Here is an 18,630-nt window from a genome sequence, read left to right as displayed (position 1 = left end):
AAAAACCCCACAACACCCTCGGTCGTTCTATTTTTACGCCTCAAATCGGTTTCACACCACTTCAACTGTGTCCTCACTTTTTGATATTTACTTTCCCTTTACAACCCATGACATCAGGAAAGAAGTACGCCATTGGCTTCCTGGAAGTGTGACGTCACCAAAACGGTCCATGAATGACTATAGCGTCGAATTTGCAGCGCGGCCGCCGCACTCGCCCAAGTTCCAGCGTAAAAGCCCGAGGCTGTTACTCCGTGCTTGGGAAGCAGACGATTTCCGGTGGGCGAATAAATCAGTTACTTTTCCTTATCCGCCGTATATATGTTTCTGTGTTCGCGCCAATGACTCACGTGCAAGTAGGTCGTCTGCTAGTGATCTGATGCCGATCCGTAAAAACGCGGGTTTTACTTCGCTGTCGTAGACGTACGTCTAAACCCCGTGGACATCTGAGGTAGCACGGACTGGTCACGAGGATTTTCGTCCCCCTCCCCCAGCCTCAATCCACCCCTCCCCCAGCATGTTCTCGACGTTCAGTTTCAGCTTGGCCACCTGCCTTCTGCTCGAAGTGGCGACCTCTTATAAAACCCGTGCATCTAGTCCGTGCCTCGTTGACGAAGCGTGGTACGACACAGACCGAGGGCGCTGTCGACCGTGTACCGAGTGTGGTCCAACTCAGGTGGAACTGGCCGGCTGTTCCACTTACAAGGATACTTTGTGCATCTCCCTGTCCGTGTTGGACGTGAAGCAAGGAAGCGAAGGCATGTCGGCTGGGATTCGGACTGGTGGCGTTCACAAGTGGCACGAGACCGAGTTCGACGACGTTCGGGCGGCCAGTCTGAGTAGCTTGAAGCAGCCGTCAGAAGCGATGGAGGCGAGGCCCGAGTGGAACATGGCAGCGGTCGCCATTGGTGTCGTCTGCCTGATCGTCGTGATCGTGGCCGCAGTGGTCGGAGTCCTGGCCGCCAGGTACATGCGGCGAAGGAGAACCGAGATGAAATCCGGTGAGTTTCTTGTTAAATAAAGTATGTTTGTTTACAGAAATATTCCATCTTATTGTTTGCTTCATTTCTGTTTACTTTATTTATTTAGAAATAAATGTTAGGCTTAAGTTGCACTGTTTATTGTTTACTAGTTCAGGAGTTATTTTTTTAATCAGAGTCTGACTTAGATGATTTAAATATCCATATTTTGTGGCCCTGTCATTAAAAGAAAACCCATTTTTCGATCATTGCAAACTGCTGTAGAAAAAATTTGTTTAATTTTGAAAAACTCGATTATTTATACTCTAAATATATGATTTTTGAATAAAACCCGATTTCTTTTCAAGGATTCAAACCGGTTTCAAAACTGAATGTCTCAGATTTGGCTGATGGTTGTTTGAAAGTTTATACGTATAAGTTACTGCGACCCCCATCTACAGCCTGTCCCCCAGTAAAAATCTTGTTGGATGGCCCGCTTAGGGATGATCCCAGACATTTCAAAAGGGGGCTAAAGTAGGGTTCGTAGGAACCATTAAGCTTTAATCATCATGTAGCAAAAAATTTACATTATTGTAATCATAGGAGGGGGCTGTATTCCCTTTTGTCCTTACCTGGATGGCCCCTTATGCCTCTGATTATACTTTTGCACTTGTAAAAATCAGTCTTATTACTGGTAATTTCATTTTAAGTGAACAATTATTAACGCCTAATGCCATGGACTGCTTTCTGCCATCTCTGAGCTGGTGCATTGTCAAAGTGCAAAATCCTTTTTTCGGGGAGGGGGCAGATATTTCTCCTTTCCAAACGAGTTAATTGTGAAGTATAAGTCTCTTTCATTTCATATTTCTGCATAGTGTATGTAGATATAAAAAATGTCATCTCTAATCCACAATTTATTAAAATATATATTTTTTAAATTCTTCCCCAAAATAAATCACATTTTACATTTTTTTTTTATTTTTTTTATCATGGGGTGGCCATGATGTTTTGCGCGAATTTAAACATCTACTTTCAAATCATAGTCAGGAGTGACCCAGACATTGTCTGCCTGAACGAGATACGAATGCCGTCCTTAAAAATTAATGAAACTATCTTTATTATGGGCGAGGCGATCTGTCGAAGATAGTATGCTGTTTAACTATGGTTCAGAGCCAGGAAGAACTAGTTCGTCGTCATAGGAATTGTTCTAAAGTGCGCCCCTTTTAACCCTGCTCCCTAGACAAGCAGACCATTATCCCTGAACCCATTTTCGAAAGGCGCAGAACGTTTAATTATATATATATATATATAAGAGAGATCATATAATCCCCATAGGTGGAAAGTGCCAAGTCTCGGCCCTGTTTACAAATAAGCCATCTTTTGAACACATCTAACACGGTATATCCAAATGTGGCAAGTTTGTTGTGGTATTCATTTTTAATTGTTATACACACTAGCCAAAAAAAAAAAAAACTATTCAGTATCGAGATGGGCCGCCTTTTCAAGTAGCAGAAAGTGTGCGGAGCTGCATGGATTCAATAAGGTGTTTTGGTCTAATTGTTACCATTCTTCCAGCAAAATATCGTCTAGTTGCAACAAAGTTGAAGTAAGACTTCATTATCGAATAGCTCTTTTCAGCATGTCCCTCACATTCTCAATAGTATTGAGATCAGTGAGCTCCACGGCCAGGATGGTAGAATTCCATGTTCTTTGAAACATTCTGGCACGATGCGCTGTCAGTCATAAAGTGGCCATCGCCTTTGGGATAAAAGTGTAAAAATTGCAAGGTGCAATAGATCTGACACAAAATTGGTACTACCTGGATGACATTTCGACCTTCTACCAGTAGCAACGGATCCAGTCCGTACCAAAACATTCCTTATACCATGGAACCCCCTCAAGCTGCTTGGGTTGTCTTAACAAGGCAAGCGGGGTCCATTGCTTCGTGAAGTTCTCGCCACAATCTTTCTACTATCGGTGCAAAATAAGATGTATTGTGATTCGTCTGACCACATGACTTTTTTTCCATTGCTCCACTGTTCAATCAAGACGTTCTCGGCACCACTGCAAGAGGGCTTTTCTCTGAAACAAATGGCTTCCGAATAGATAGGCGACTGTCAATACCTAATTTCTTCAATTTTCTGGCCATGGGGTTCTGAGCTTGGTTGAATTCCGATGTTATTTGCTGCACACTGGATTTCCTATTTTTCCGTAGCCCTTATAGTACGATGGCTTTGCTCTTGAAGTATTGTTTTTTTGCCACATTTAGGCCTTTGAGATGTGGAAGAACCGCTTGCTTCCACTCATTAAAAACCTTTGAGATGGATGCTTTGAGAAACCAGTTATATCTTTATTTTCTTGAATCGTGGTTCCTGCTAAACGTGCACCCACGATAAGACTGATAGATCAATGGTTTCAGATTACTACAGTCGAACAGCCTGTGCAGTATTTATTCTCAACGAAGCAATATGCCATCAACAACGTCACAGATTTATTCGCATTTCTTCTCTCTTAATACAAAGGTTCTTATTTTTTTGGCCAGTGTGCGTAGGTTGTCTGTGGCTACCATTGAAACGGACATCCGGTTAAAGCAATCACCACCAACGTTAGCCCTCCAAGGAATTCTGGGTATAAACTGGTGATAATTCGGAAGTGAGCTGGTTAATTCGTGCCACTCCCTGTCTGTGCATATATTTTTTTCCCCAATTAATAATTCATTACAATGCTCTTCATCTGAGAAAACAAACTGCAAAGATTCCATGATTTTATATATTTACTTAAATTACTTGAACATGATACATTTTTTTGTCAGCAGGACAGACCAATCAACATTCTTTCAGTGAAATTGGAATACTTCTGTAAAACTCCCATTAAAAACTAAAGTTGAGTGGTTTTACAACACGATTGGTGTGACGTCATAGCTCATACCAAACTCCATGTGGTGTTAAAGCGTTGCTACATTAGATATGGTTGGTAAACCGGTTTCTGGACAGCATTACACACAGGAAACCGGATTAGAAACTTTAACTTCCACTTCATTTGTTCCATTGTTTGCTAATAACATTTTAGTAATCACACAGCGCCATTCAACGGCCAAAATAGCTACGCAGACGACAAGCAAAGGAAGAGGAAATGAAGCCGTTAACTAATAGCATTTCCTGTAAAATTACGAAACTAACTGATTATTAATCATTTAGAGAAATTTAAACATTTAATTTATAAAAGAATGCAAAAAGGTTTTAGATTAATTTTCAAAACATTTTCGAGCAACTGTTTATGAACAAAAATGCAACGTCACTGCTACTGCGCATGTTTATGTAAAGGAAACCCGCAGAAAAATATCTGATTGTAGATGTACGCACTGAAATCAGTCATGTGATACGTTTGATATTCTATCTGTCCCCTTTGATAGCTTCACAGGTGATCAACTTATTAAGTCCCGGGATTTGGCACTTGTACAACTCACGAGGTGGGATGGTATCGACAAACATTCTTTAACGATAACATAGCGGGGCACTTGGCACTTACTAATATTTAACTCGGGTGTCAAAGTGCGTCATCCGCATGAGGCATGTGAATTGGCGCATGCGCGAGAGGTGTGAGCTGTAATAAGTTGAGGAATAATGCAATAGGAAAATTCTTTGACATCATAAGATTTGCATGGCCGAATATCCTTTTCATTGTAGGGGGCCCTCGTTTTTGAAAGACCAGCTTTTGTCTTTTGTAATAAAAAAAGCTTTGTTTGCCGGTGGGTCGAGTGTAGCACCAACTATTGAAGGTAGTCAGGAAAAGTTGTCGATTATCGCCCCATTACCCATGCGAGACCCTATTACCAAAATTAAGTGAGCCTTAACTATGACGAAAAGACTATTTTTCCTTTAATGTGCTATAAAGGACAAAATTAAGTATTTTAGGCGTCTTACAATGCTTTGCTCCCCTGCCTTTTCTAAAAGTTCGATTTGCACTACTACTTTACAGAACCGGCTGCAATTGCAGTGGGTGGAGATTGTCGCATAGTTCGAAAGCTAACTGATAATCACCTTAAAAGGTTTTCGTAAACGTTACATAAAGAAAGGAGACTGGATGTATGTGATGAGTCCTGAATGTCCGCGAAGAGTATCGCTGCTTAGTTAACAGAATTACAAACTAGTTATCACCGGATAATTAATTATTGAAATGAAACTTTAAATTAAATTGCCTGTTGTAACGTCTGCATGCTTGTATTTAGTGGTGAAAGCAGAAATAAGTGATTAATGCAAAGGTTGACAAGTGCTGTCAATAAAGAGGGCGCCACTGTTGCTTGCGTTGTTATTAGCAACGGTGTTAAGTGGTACAAATTTCCATTTGTAACTAGGTTGAGTTTGCTTTCACCACAAACTGGGCCTGTCGTCTGATTACATAAATGAACGCAGTGCCAACAAGCTTCTGCCCCTTTTGTTACCAACAAATTAAGTGCACCATAACAGTGTTCCTGTTAAAAAGCAAAGTAGATCACAAGGAAACTGGGTAATGGTAACCGCGTTATATAGGTTACCACAAGTCTAATTAATCCAAGATCGCCCTGGGCACAAGATTACCTATTTCCGCTTGGAAATATCCGTTGTTTTTGATTAGGGGTAAATCTGCCGAACTATCGCATGACTGATAATTCACTTATTGTAGGTGGCGCCCTCTTCAACCGAGTCACTTTTCCCTGTTTTGTCGTTGAAAGTGGGAAGCCGTATCATCTCGTGGGTCACACCCAACAAAAGTCTCTTTTGTTGGACATCTGTTATGGCAGACCGGGCTCACAACTAACACCTGTCCCTCCCAGAGTAGAGGTCGGCTGCTCATGACGATCAGCCGACCAAGAGGACAAAAACGTTGCCAAGTTTCCCACGCTCGGGGTACGTTAAGTCCCCCCTCCCCTTTATATATATTTTTTTCGTCTATCGTCCTAACCCCAACGGTCTACTTCCTGCCTGACTAACCGCATTATATGCACTTCACAAGGGATCGGACAACACAATGACCGCCCCCTTCAAAATACATCTTCGTAATCTACTACCTTTCATACTGCACTAAAATCGTACTTTTATTTTTAGCAGCTCATCTTTTACCAAAAGATGGCAAAAAAAAGGTGCGAAAAAGTAATTTTCTCTCCTCATATCATAAATAATAGAGGAAATGAGAGAACGTGCCATTTGGCGTCTGACGTATATATATGACACGCCCAATAATGGCCAACAGCTAGTCTTGGGGTCGATCTTTATTGATCGACACAACACCATTTTAGTAGTCTATCTGCTGCATCCTGGCCTTTAACAACTCGCGCATTTCGCGGGCGAAATTGCTGTCGTTTCCATAGCAACCGTTGCCAAACGAACACAAAATAATATGGGAACGACGAGGTATGTTTTCGTTTGGTTAGAAGGCTTCCTTCGTTTGGAAAATTGGTTTTATAGCGTTATGAGGATGAGTCGAACTAGTTTTCTTTATTTTAAATGACTTTCTTTAGGAAGTGACAACCAAAAATATGAGACGTCATACACAGTTGCTAAAAATAACTCATTCCAAGCTAGAATTCATTTAAAATGCGCAATAAAATTGCGTTATTTATTCTTTCCGGTTTTATTATTCATCTCACGCCCAAGTTTTGTATTTGGAAATGGTGAGCTAAGTTAATTCTCTCCAGAAATTATTTTAATTTGTTGATTATACCCTGAGCTATGGTTAAAATCCGATTATTCAGCTTCTTTCCATGCCCAGTGAACTTTGACCTCTGTCCCTAGCGCCGGCGCGCCATCTGGCGTTATTTACACAGTTGCAGTCAGGAAGTTGGAGGGAAAAAGTGGGAGTTTCTGTCAAACAGAGTAATCACCTGGACTGTCTGGGTGACTCATTGCCTGGTGGGGGACAGTGGAGGGGTTAAACTGCCTGATGGAAGAGTTGATAAAGTGAGGAGTGACTGGCTCGTTAGAGAAAGCACATAACCAACTCTTTTATGATTGCCTCGCGCTCACCTGCCGTATTATGTTACAAAGCAGTCTCTCACTGGAGGCGCCATTACTTTCACGTAATGAAATTGCTTCTTTGACCACAAACAACCCCAACCCTCAGCACATGCGTGTAAAGCAGTATTTTGAGTATTGTAAAGTCAAAATAAGTTAGTCTAGCTTACTGGCCATAATGATTGATTTTATACGGCAATATCGATGACGCTTGGATTCACCATTTTTTGGGTGGAAACTTCTGTCAGCACCCATCCCAAGAAGGCAAGGTCGACTCCTTAACTAGAAATTAATTTCCAGTAATTAAAACAAGATCTTTTTAGAATTTCAAAATATGGACAATTGTTTCACGTGATCTGATTATCACCAGTTGCCCTGAGGCCGTTCAACTAGAATGGTAATCCTATTGGTTTCTCGTGGTCAGCATGATGTGATCCAAACTGATATTTTGAAAAGTGCGCGCAATTACTGGGACATTCTCCAACCTTCTATCCTGCATGTGCAGAGCTGTCAAGTAAAGACGTTGAAACGCGACAATGCCCCTGAAAGATGGTAGTCCAGTGGCTTGGAAATTTTACTGTAGCCGCTTCTGATTTTGTCACCCTCTTTACACCCTTGAGGTCTTCTTATATGGCAAGCGTGTTTTTGAATAATGACTAGTAATTTATAAGAAATACAATCAGCTTCTCAAAGCTGATTGTATTTAAATCGAATTCAACTTTGTGCCCTATTCGTCCACAGATAATGAACCCTACGCTAAGTTCACCGATCTGGAACGATGTGCTGTAGTAAACTACATAGGACCTTCCTCCCGTCACACTAACATCTTCGAGGTCAAAGAATCCTTCCAAAGAGCAGTTTTTACATATCTCACGCATGTGTTGCTTCAGAGGTCATGCTCCCGAGGCTAATGTGCCAACACTCCTTTCATCATCCATTGGAGTCACAGCCTCTACTTCGACCCATTAACCAGAATTTAAAACTTCCAGTAATTAAAACAACACCTTTTAGCATTAGAATTTCAGAAATCTGCACGCCAGTTTCACGTAACCCGCTTAGTACCGGTTACCCTGAGGCCCCCTTCACCCCCCAGTTGAAAGTACGGTACGTGTTCTCAAATACTTGACCTGCTTAAGTGGCTAACCTCATGTACGGTATTGTTGTCGGATAAATTCTGCCGGTTTTTTGTCACAATGAACCCGATGACTCATTCGTGTCTGCAATACCCGGCCCTGTTCAGTAACGCGAATAACGCACCAGTAGAAGACCCAACCCCCCCTCCCTTCCTCACACACACAGCCTGGGTGAAGTAAGCGGTCGCGATAATGGTTCGTAATCATCAATCCCTTTTATCCATGACAATTTGGAATTTGTGCTAGACTGATAAGTCTAATCGATGCTACGTAGTTTGACCTCCTCCGGTTCAACTGTCGGTGACGAAATCGTAAATAAACGACGTTATTACGGAGTTTAATCTGAAGGTTAAAATTCGTAATGTGGTAAAATAAATAAGTTTTAGAATCGGAAATCGCTTGGTGCAAGCATGTCTATCACCCAGTTTTAAGTGCTTTCAGTAAATTGTTGAGGGCACCAAAATGCGGCCATGTGGTCTTCGTCAAATAGGGTGTGTCCCCCCGTAACTGCCTTAAAGGCTTTGCGAACGGAAGTGATCAGATTGCTTCGGTTTCGCCGGCTAATGACGCTTATAAGAACTTGGAGTATAACAAAAGAAATGGGAGTAAGGAATCCAGGTTACACGCTTGGTGTTGTTTTTCAACTGCTTTTAGGATTTCAAAAATTATTTTGAATCATTGCGTGCGTTTGAAGAGTTAAGTAGAAGAAAATGGCCGGAAATTGAAAGAAAAAAAAAAAAAAACAATTGGCAGTTCAAACAGTAGTAACAGAAAATGAGGGATCCTTGCTGTGTTCGAGTTATGATTTCCAAATTCAATTAGGTGTTAAATCCTGTCTCGTTGGTGGAAGGGAACGATTATTTTTTATTTATTTTAGTAATTTTTAAATATTCCTACCGTATTTACAGGTTTAAACCTGTAAACGCAGGATTATGAATGTAACTGTCAGTTGATCACTGGACTGTTCTAAGAGGTAGGATATGACAGCCTTTCCCAGTGTGAAGTTGGGGGATATTTAACTTTTAAAATATAACATTTTAATGGAATCATATGGCATTAGAGGCTAGAATCCTTTAAATTTCCATTAGGGTGAACTGCTTTGTGGTTTGTTTTCTGGATGAAAAGCCAGAGTTCCGGGATAAAATATCCGAACGAGATTCGAACTCTGCTATTTTCCGTCCAATGTGGGGGAGGACGATGATTATACTGTGCAACCAAAAGGGTATTCAGGCTCAATTGACAGTTTATTGTACCTCAGACGTTGTTGATTTACTTGGTTTTGTGGTTTTCATCTCCTGGAACCTCGTTTTTCTTTTAGCAAAACACTCAGACTCTTTTATTGATTTTGCAATCAAGGATGTGTTTGCATTTTAACTAGCTTTTCGAGGTACACTCAGTGGCCAAAAAAATTAATCCTTAGTTTTTTGCTCGAATTAAAGCCCGTGTAAGTCTTGGCGTGGTGCCTGTGGGAGTCAGACTACAAATTTGACCATTCTTCCATCCGTCTCAATATCCAGATAAAAATGAGACATTGCAGGGTGAAGTTAGTCAGATATGGCGCAAACATTCATTGGAGGTAACACGACGACTTTCCAACGTCACGAGCGGATCCAGTCCATACAAACAGAACATGCCCCATACCAGAATATCACCTCCAGCCTCTTGAGTGGGGGCCCGCTGGATGCCTGACTTCATGAGGCTCATGACAACTTTCACTCTGTCTACAATTGGTGTTGAAACTTGTAAATCCAGGCTCGTCCAACCACATCTCTTTTTCCCATGTTCCAGTTGGTTCAGTGCATGAGTACCATTTCTGTTCTGGCGCACAATTCACTTTAAATTCGTAAGGTCTCGTTTTTGGAGTGCCAACGTTCTGCCACATTTTTACTTTTAGAGCTGCATTCTACTTCCACCCATTGTATATATTTGGGATGGTTGCTTTCGACATACCAGTGATTTCTCAAAACATGCCAACAATAACATCTTTTTGAAAATCGGAAAGATTTTCCAAGATTTGTATTCGCCATGACTAAGTAACCACAGTAATGCATTATCCTTTAATAAGTTACAATATTTAGAATTTTTCAATCTTGAAAAATCGTGATAAAGATTCGTGGAAACGACTTCACTTGAAGTCGAATGTACCTTGAAATTGCTGCTTATTGCAACATGTTCGGTGACCCATCTAGACATAAAATTAACAAAATTTGTGCTTCGCATCCCAACTGAATACAGAGAGCAGAGTCCTGGTATTTCAGGATCTTCGTCAATGTGCTTCTGCTGACCCACACTTCGTTTCTTCCATCATTATTGGTGACGAATCGTGGGTGGTATGGCTATGACCTGGAACCAAAGACCAGGTCTTTTCAATGAAAGACACCATTTTCTCCAAGCCCAAAAAATCAAGATAATCTCGCTCAAATATGAAGATCACGACTATCGTATTTTTACTTTATTTTTTTTTTTCTTTCTTTCTATTTCTGTTCAGCTCACAAAGGCAAGAGTGGTTTTGTTTCGTAACTTCACTTTGTCAGAGCAAATTACTTATTTCAAGCCATCCAGACGTGAAATCTTATCAAGCATAAGATCATAAAACAAAGAAAGCTTTCAAACCGAACTACGCTGGGCCTAAGAAAACTAGCTTAGCCAGTAATTCTTTAAGCTTGTTAGCACAGCTGCCATCTCAGACCCCAAAACACCCCGAAGGCTCTCGTGAAACATATTCATCTCCTGTTAAACAAGCTCCCGGTTGCCCACCTGACAGAAATAGGGTAGTTTAGACGGGGTTTAAGGTACTGACCTTGCACAGATGCCTTGTTAAGCCTAAGACGTCGGACAAACTGCCGGAGGAGATAGAGGCAGGTTAACATCGGGACAGATGGTCCCAATATTGTATAGGTAGAGTTTCTAACCTAGGGAAGTTGAGGGGGGATGATAGGCAGCTGCAACTGTTAAAGCAGATGTAACTTTTAGGAGATGCACCTTATTTTAAAGGTCAAGGTTCTCCAATTCTTGGGATCATTCTCTGTAATATTCCACCACTGGTAAATGTCTACATTTCTTAAAAATGTAGACAAGCTTGCATGAAGATACTTCCCGCCCCCCAGCAAACCCCCTTCGCATTTGAACTAGATTCACCAAGTAGGTTCTCCTAGGGCCAATACATTCCGAGCTGTGTCATGGGGATAGTAATTCCTTATCTATCACCACTTCCGTTTGCTTCCTAAGAGACATATGGCGACTGCCCTGTTCTTAACAGAGGTCAGAGGCCTTAAGAGGGGAGTTTCTACGACTGCTTACTCGCCGAAGTGCAAAGAAAATGGTCGTTGCCACCTGCATGAATGGGAGAACAGATGTGAAGGTTGTTAATGAAGCATCGTAGTGACCCTTCGTAATACTCAGTGGTACGTGGGGTGTAAAGTTATGTCGGGCCATGTACCGACAAGTCGAACTTGTTAGTGTGTTAACGCGATTCGCTTGGCAACCAAACGACTTGGCTCCATTCCTGATTCTTTTTTGTCGTTTGCTGAAAAGATGACACCAGAGCGGTAAGTAACCTGGGAGACCAAACAAAGAATCAACACAACAGAAATAACTCGCGGCTTGTGTTTTGCTAAAGGGGTGGAGAGAGGTAAAATTGGGTGTTACAGATGTTGCCTAGATGAGAATTTCTTTTACTTTGCTAGTCTGCGATCAGTTGCGTCTTCGGGACGTTTTTTTCTTCTTTTTTGTGTGGGGGAATCGGAAAGAAATCGGGGAGATGATGTACGCAAGATGCAGACATAGGATCAGAATAGTCCCAATCTATTTTAAAAACGTTGGGATGGGTTGTTTCGAATCAGCGCGAGGCAGTTAAGGTTGGTACAGTCAAACAGCAGTCATCACAAGAAATTCGAACTATTCGCTCTTCTATATTCTACTCTGTAGCCATAATTACATCTCCACCCCCTTTCTGTGGTTACAGAAATGTAAAGATCATGAAACTGGAGCCTTACGCGTAACGAAACTAGATGGTTATTTTGGTTTTTAATCCCACAAAACACGCAAACTGACCATAGAATATTCAGTTTACATACACGGTATGCCGAGGCCTTTTGCCCTTTATTGAAAACTAACAACCCTGGAATTCGCTGATTTTTTAAAGATATCCGAATACCTGAAAGATTCAAACACACCGATCAGTAAACTTAGCAGCAATAAAAGAATTTAATACTTGATGAAGTAACTTTGTATTATTCCCAGTAGATGTGGGGCATGTCTTTCGTCGTAGGCAGAATTAATCTCTATCCTAAAAACCTGTTGTTTTAGGAGCATCTGCAACTAAGGCAATGTTGTTCAGTATATACTGTTTATCAATTGCGTTTTCTGTGGTAGATTTTCTGTTTGCTGGAAGAAAAGCAGAGTTTCCGGGAGAAAAAACCATGCTACCTTCGTCAAAGGCCCATAAAAATTTCTCATGTCATCAACGGGACTCGAACTCTGGTCTTTTCCACCGGTGCTGGCGATTCTACTGTGCTACCCACGAGGGCAAAATACAATAGTGAACGATGGATATTGGTCATTCTCATCACATCAGTAATGAAAGCAGCAGATTATGCTTTGTATAACACTTGCAATGAACGGCCAATTATTATGTTTTTTTTTTTTTTTTTTTTTTGGAAAAGAAAATCGCTTTATAAGTCCAGTACAGTACTTTTCGCAATTGTCACCCGTTTGGAGAAGCCCGGTTCGAATTACATCAACAAATGGGGTTCTTAAAGACCTTTTCAGTTGGTGGTATATTCAGTCCAATGGTCAGGAAGGATGCCGGAAGGTAGTTCCGGTTTGTCTGGTTTTTGTGTCGCACAACATAAGACCTGGGTTCGATTCCTAATTGCGCCGTGTTGTCCTGTACCCGGATTTTTTATTTTATTTTATTTATTATTATTATTTTTTTTTTGTTGTTGGCGCATCGGCTTCTGTGGCCATAATGCACCTCCCTAAGTTTTACATTTACTGTGATCCAAGCCCGAGGCGGGATTCGAACCCGCGACCTTTGGGTTGCCAGGCAGGCACTTTACCCACCCGGATGCTAGGTTGGTTTGGGACCATTTTTCCTCTATTGTAGATACGTGACATATAACCATTTAAAAAAAAATTGAAGCATGGGTACGTCACATCCAGTGTAGCTCAGTTTTTTCGGGGCCCTGCGATATGGACAAACAGAACTTTCTTATTTTCACGCCATTGAGTGCGGATTGCATAGTTTTTCATCCAGCAAACTGACAATGAACAGACTTAGTTTACAGATATACTGACAGCTCACTTCAAATTTTGTGTTATTTATTCAAAATAATCTAGAACCTTCTAAAATTTTAATTAATAATGGCCTTAGATTTCACAGAAGTAGCAAAAAACAGATTTTTAAATATATCTGTAGCTGTAATTAATCGATTTTTCAGTATACAGTCATATTGATAATAAATAACGACCAGGGCTTGTTCGTTTGGAAGTTTTCCCTACAAAACGTCATCCAAACGACGTGTGTGTGTGTGTGTGAATTGGCATTTTAGAGTGTCTTTATCATGAATCCAGGTGACGCATTACAGTGACGTCATCCAAGGGAAGTTGGCCAACGCCTTTAATTTTTATATTTCATGCTAGCGAAACATTCTTAGTAATAAAGAAGCCTTTGTAGAGTGAGCTCCTTATAATGCTGACGTCATTTTTCCTTGTCTTTACAGATCCCCAAATGGTGGCAAGCAGAGCCCGCCTCTTTTCTAGAGATCGTCTGAACACAACGGAGTACATGCATACCCTGGCAACCCTGGATCGTCGACTGGCAATGGATGAGATTCTCGAAAAGAGGAAGCAAGCAATTCTAGACACGGAAATCATCTGCGAAGGGACCAACCCATACGCAGACGACGTTTTCCTTGACGTAGGAAATGATGTGGTCTCGCGGGAACAACGTTGCAGCCTCCTAACGAAAGGCGAAGGGAGATGAAGCCGACTGCACCATAACGACGTGCACATCTTTTGTAGCAACGCAGATGGAACGCCATCTGGTGTCGTCCAAGTGAATCAAGGTTTAAAAATGTGAAAATTTCAAAAAACAGAACTGGGTTTTTTTGTTCCCTCAAATAGCAAACGTCCATGTGTAAATAATCCCGCATTTCTATAAACTGTACAAATGTTAAAGCCATTTTTGACACACTTCCTATTTGTTTTGTTTATTTTTTTTATTTGTTGAATGGTGCCCAAATATGGGACTTTGTCTTCCTTCAACGCACAGCGAAAAATATAACGCTGGTTTTTCTATTTAATCAAATTTTTTCTTACTTTTTTTATACTACAGATGTGTGTCTTCCTTTCCCCCCAAGTCTACTGTACAGAACTTTATATTTTGAAGCACTAAGACGTAACGTTATACTGTATTCTAACCCTTGGAATTCGTGTTGTTTTTCAAGGAGTTTACACTCTTGCTCAAGAAATTTGCCCAAACTTATTTAATTCCACATTTAGTAAATTTTACGTTGAATCGAGGTTCGATCTGTGCTTGGGTTGTCAGAGACCGGTTGTACTTAATCTAAATAGTATAACGTTAAGTCTCAGTGTTGAAATAACTCATCACGTGATTTCAGAAATGTAAACAAGTTTCTTTTGAACACAATAAAAATAAATTCATTTTAGATGCAGTTCATTTGATCTATACGACGCCAGTAAAGATTTCATGCATTTTTATACTCATAAATTATTAAATTTTATATTAAAACAATTTAAATAAATCACAATTACCGTTAAAAACTTTTAATGATATTAATCGAGATGCAGTTTGTTTAGTGTATACGACGCCAGTACAGATTTTAGAAATCAGTAGTGGTTAGTGGTGGTTTTCGTAGTTTTTTTAAATACATTTGAAATTTTAATTAAATTATATTAAAATCATTTAAGCCAGAAGTTCATATTCAAAATAAAAAATAAAATACATTTAGATGATTTTAATTGAGCTGCGTTTTTGTGTAAACGGCGCCAATGTAGATTGTGTGGTTTAATTTTTCAACAAATCGCATTTTAAGTCTGGAATTAGTATTAAAAATGAATAATTTTAATTGAAATTTATATAAAAATTCTTTAATTTCGATAGATAAATAGTGAAACAATAAAAAAAAACTATTAATAATCTCAATTATATATATATGAAAGAGCAAAATGGTCTATTTATGATTAAAATGATTTTAACACATTTCCTCTTCTTGGAATAGCTAACAGGAAGAACGCTAATTGATTGCAGCGTCATCTGATGGGACGCATTTCTTGTTAAAGAGCACGTGATCATTGTTTTGAAAGATAATCGAATTTAGCATAAACGGGTATATCAGCACTTGGCAAGTTTTAAAGTGTACTAAAAAAATATGAATGGTTGCTCAAGTTTCATATTGATAAGGGGCCCCATTGTAGATAAATCGTTTAGAACTTTACTCCAACTAGATAAGGGCAGCTTTAGCAAGTTGGAACAGTTTCTATATTTAAAAAAGGAAGAAAAAAATCGATGAAGGAGCAGAGTTTAAAAGAAACAACAAAAACGTACCAGCTCCGGCTTGTGAACCTGTGATTGCACTATTCGGAACTGGAACGTTGCTTACTGTGCTTTAGTAATGGGATGATAAATCACAGGTTCAGCCCTAAAAATGGGATTTTGTGACACTTATACTACAGAATTAGTCAGTAACCGTTATATTAAATGCACAGATTTTAAGAAGATAAACCTAACTGAAAAATATAAACAGTTTGGGGCCTAATTTCATCCCGGACCTCAGTTAAAGGAAAATAATAATAAAAGAAGAACTCCTATTTAATCTTGAAAGAACATGTTAACGTAGGATGTCACTTAAATACGAGTAGAAATCTCGTAGTTGATAAAACAGGTTTATTATGTATTATATTATTCGAAACTTTACCATCGTGGGTGTCCAGACAGGTCCCATATGTTGCCCTAGTTTCCTTTCGCCCATACAGATTGAGTAACAAATCCATGACCTACTTTTCATCCCTTATGAAGTCAATGGAGGGAGAATGACACGAGTTTAAACCTGTTCAGCCACTCAGAATCGTTTTTACAAAAACACATTACGCTCCATAAAGATTAGATTCAGTTGTAATTTATTACTCAACCCCATAACGATTTACTAAATCCAAACGACAGCCATTTCATGTTGCACTTTGTTGTTATGGTAACCAGGTTACTCAGACGTCTGCGGTTTTCCCTAAAGTAACATAATAGTAATTCTAAATTATTTATTCACTAGTACTTTTATTTTTTTTTTTTAAATATTAATATTTTCTTTTAAAAATCTTAATTTTTACTCTAATTTCGGTATTTTCTTTGACTACATCCGCAATCTGTGACAAAAATCTCAAACTATTCAGAAGTTCCGCCCAGAAGTGTAATTTTGTGGTATAATGACTATCTCTGTGGGAGAGATTCTTAGAGGAAAATAAGGGCCCCACCCCCTAGTCAGGTCTGCCGTACGCCATCAACCTCCCCGGGATCAAATTTCTTTTCTTTTTAGATCAACAGCAGCAGGAAGATGTCACAGTCCGAATGTATCCCTTCCTGACAAGCGCCGTGTTCCTAGAAACTGGCGAAGTGGGGGTCAGAGACGAAAGGGCGGAGGACAAGAGAGGAACATAAATAGACAAAGTTTGAAAAATGTAGCCTTTCTGAGAAGGCACTTTTATCGGCAAGAGGCCACTACACCGAGGGCAAGTTTTTGCCCCCCTACGTTGGCATGTTCATTCTGGATAATGTAAATAACCTAAGTGCTGCTAGCTTCCACGCACGTGGCTCTGTATCGGATATCTGCCATCCTATACCCCCCAGTAAAAACAAAGGAATTGACAGCTGTTACCGAACCAAACTATTATATGCTGTTTAAATTTAGAGATTGCTCTAAAAACTTTTGCGAAATGCTATTGATCAGCATCATCTGATCTGTAAATGAGCATCAATACGAAAACTGCTTCTTTCTAGTGTACACTTTGATTTGTCTTTGTAAATAAATTTTTACACAGCGTTTCAATATGCTCTTGCTAAGAAAGTTTCATTTTTAAAGGCGAACCCTAGCTCCAATGATGCGTGTTGAACCAGGAGTCCTGACCTCTGACTTTCGTCCGAAGTTACGACTCTGAGTTCTCCATATTTTCATAGCCTATGATTTTAGTTCGTGGACGAACCATGGAGGAAAAAAAGGGCATCTTTTTCTAGGCGATAATTTTAAAATATGCTGTTTAAATTTCTCCATTAGTGATTTAATCATGCAGATTAGAAGGTTAATTCCATGAAAGATTAAGAATTGCTGTATTATAGGAATGTTACAATTTCGAAATTTAAAACTCATGCTAATGATAGTTTTTATTGCTATGATTAACCATAAAATACATGTAAAGGAGAATGGGCCTGTGGTACTGGATTCCATGATTTAAGAGAATAATACAGCACATCTAGTGGAGACAGTAACTAGATTTTAATAAGTAAGTTAAGATTAATACAAGTAGCTTTCAGGGTAACGAAACAAGTTTAGCGTGTACTCAACCTGTGTACTCCAGGCTAAATCGCATACGAATGGCATATCAGATCACTACATTGCTACTTTTTCGTAGATGTCATTACTTCTACGCATACTTCTCTATGCAAAGCCGGCCAAAATAAAGTGTTCCGCGGTCTATTTGATTATTAGTCCATACCAGTATATTAATAACCGAAAAAAATTAAACATTATAATGATACAAAAGTGGTGTACGCTACAAATATGCAAAATTCATTTATTTTAATTATTAATGACGATTTTTCACGGAACACTGAGAAACGCTGCGCTATTGCATTGTCATCTATCAAGTGGCCATCACCTTCAGGGATAAAAGTGTAACATTGCAAAGTAGATCTGATACAAAATTCGGGTACTCCCTTGGTGGCATTCATCCTTCCACCAGTATCAACGGGCTTAGTCCGTGCCAAGAAAACTTAATTTCTTCAATTCCCTAGCCATGATACGAGTTGAATAGGGCAGTTGTGAGCTTGGTTGAATTCAGATGTTATTGCCCCAATTTCCGTACAGTTCTCCTTTGAACGACATCCCTCTTGAAGTATTGTTTTTCTGCAAAATTTACGCCTTTGAGATTTGGAAGAACCGCTTGCTTTCCAGTCATTAAAAACTTTTGAGAAACTGTGACTGTCTTAATACAAATGTTCGTATTTTTTTGGCCAGTGTGTGAATCCTGATGAAAGAAGAATGGCCAAATCTGGAGGTAGCCGCTCTCGGACAGTGGAATTTATGCCACAACTTTTTCGGGGAAAAGGTGGTCCTACTAGATATTAAATAAAGGTTTCTAATTTTTTGTCAGTAATTGTATATGCTACTATGCTTCTAAACAACAAAATTTAATCTATATAAAGAGGAAGTTTGGGGAGTTTTCCTGAGAATTTATTTACGCTCATTTATCTCTTCATATAACTTTGATTCAGAAATAATGTAAGAATCACGAAGGCTTCTGAGATGCATTAATTAGAGC

The 18,630-nt window shown here is 39.6% G+C and overlaps 1 protein-coding gene across 1 annotated transcript; it reads left to right on the top strand.

Annotated features, from left to right (window-relative positions):
• The first annotated feature begins 220 nt into the window (after positions 1 to 220).
• Positions 221 to 14,750, top strand: wgn (Tumor necrosis factor receptor superfamily member wengen). Its single transcript, XM_090382558.1, has 2 exons — positions 221 to 998; positions 13,803 to 14,750. The coding sequence occupies exons 1-2, from the start codon at positions 515 to 517 to the stop codon at positions 14,063 to 14,065; spliced, it is 747 nt and encodes a 248-aa protein (XP_090238684.1). The 5' UTR covers positions 221 to 514; the 3' UTR covers positions 14,066 to 14,750.
• The last annotated feature ends 3,880 nt before the right edge of the window (positions 14,751 to 18,630 follow it).

Source organism: Mastigoproctus giganteus, chromosome 10 (genome assembly GCF_048544385.1).
Source record: "Mastigoproctus giganteus isolate SK-2022 chromosome 10, ASM4854438v1, whole genome shotgun sequence".
NCBI classification, from domain to species: Eukaryota; Metazoa; Arthropoda; class Arachnida; order Uropygi; family Thelyphonidae; genus Mastigoproctus; species Mastigoproctus giganteus.
Note: the sequence above shows the minus strand (reverse complement) of the source record. Positions and strands in the feature narration are given on the sequence as shown.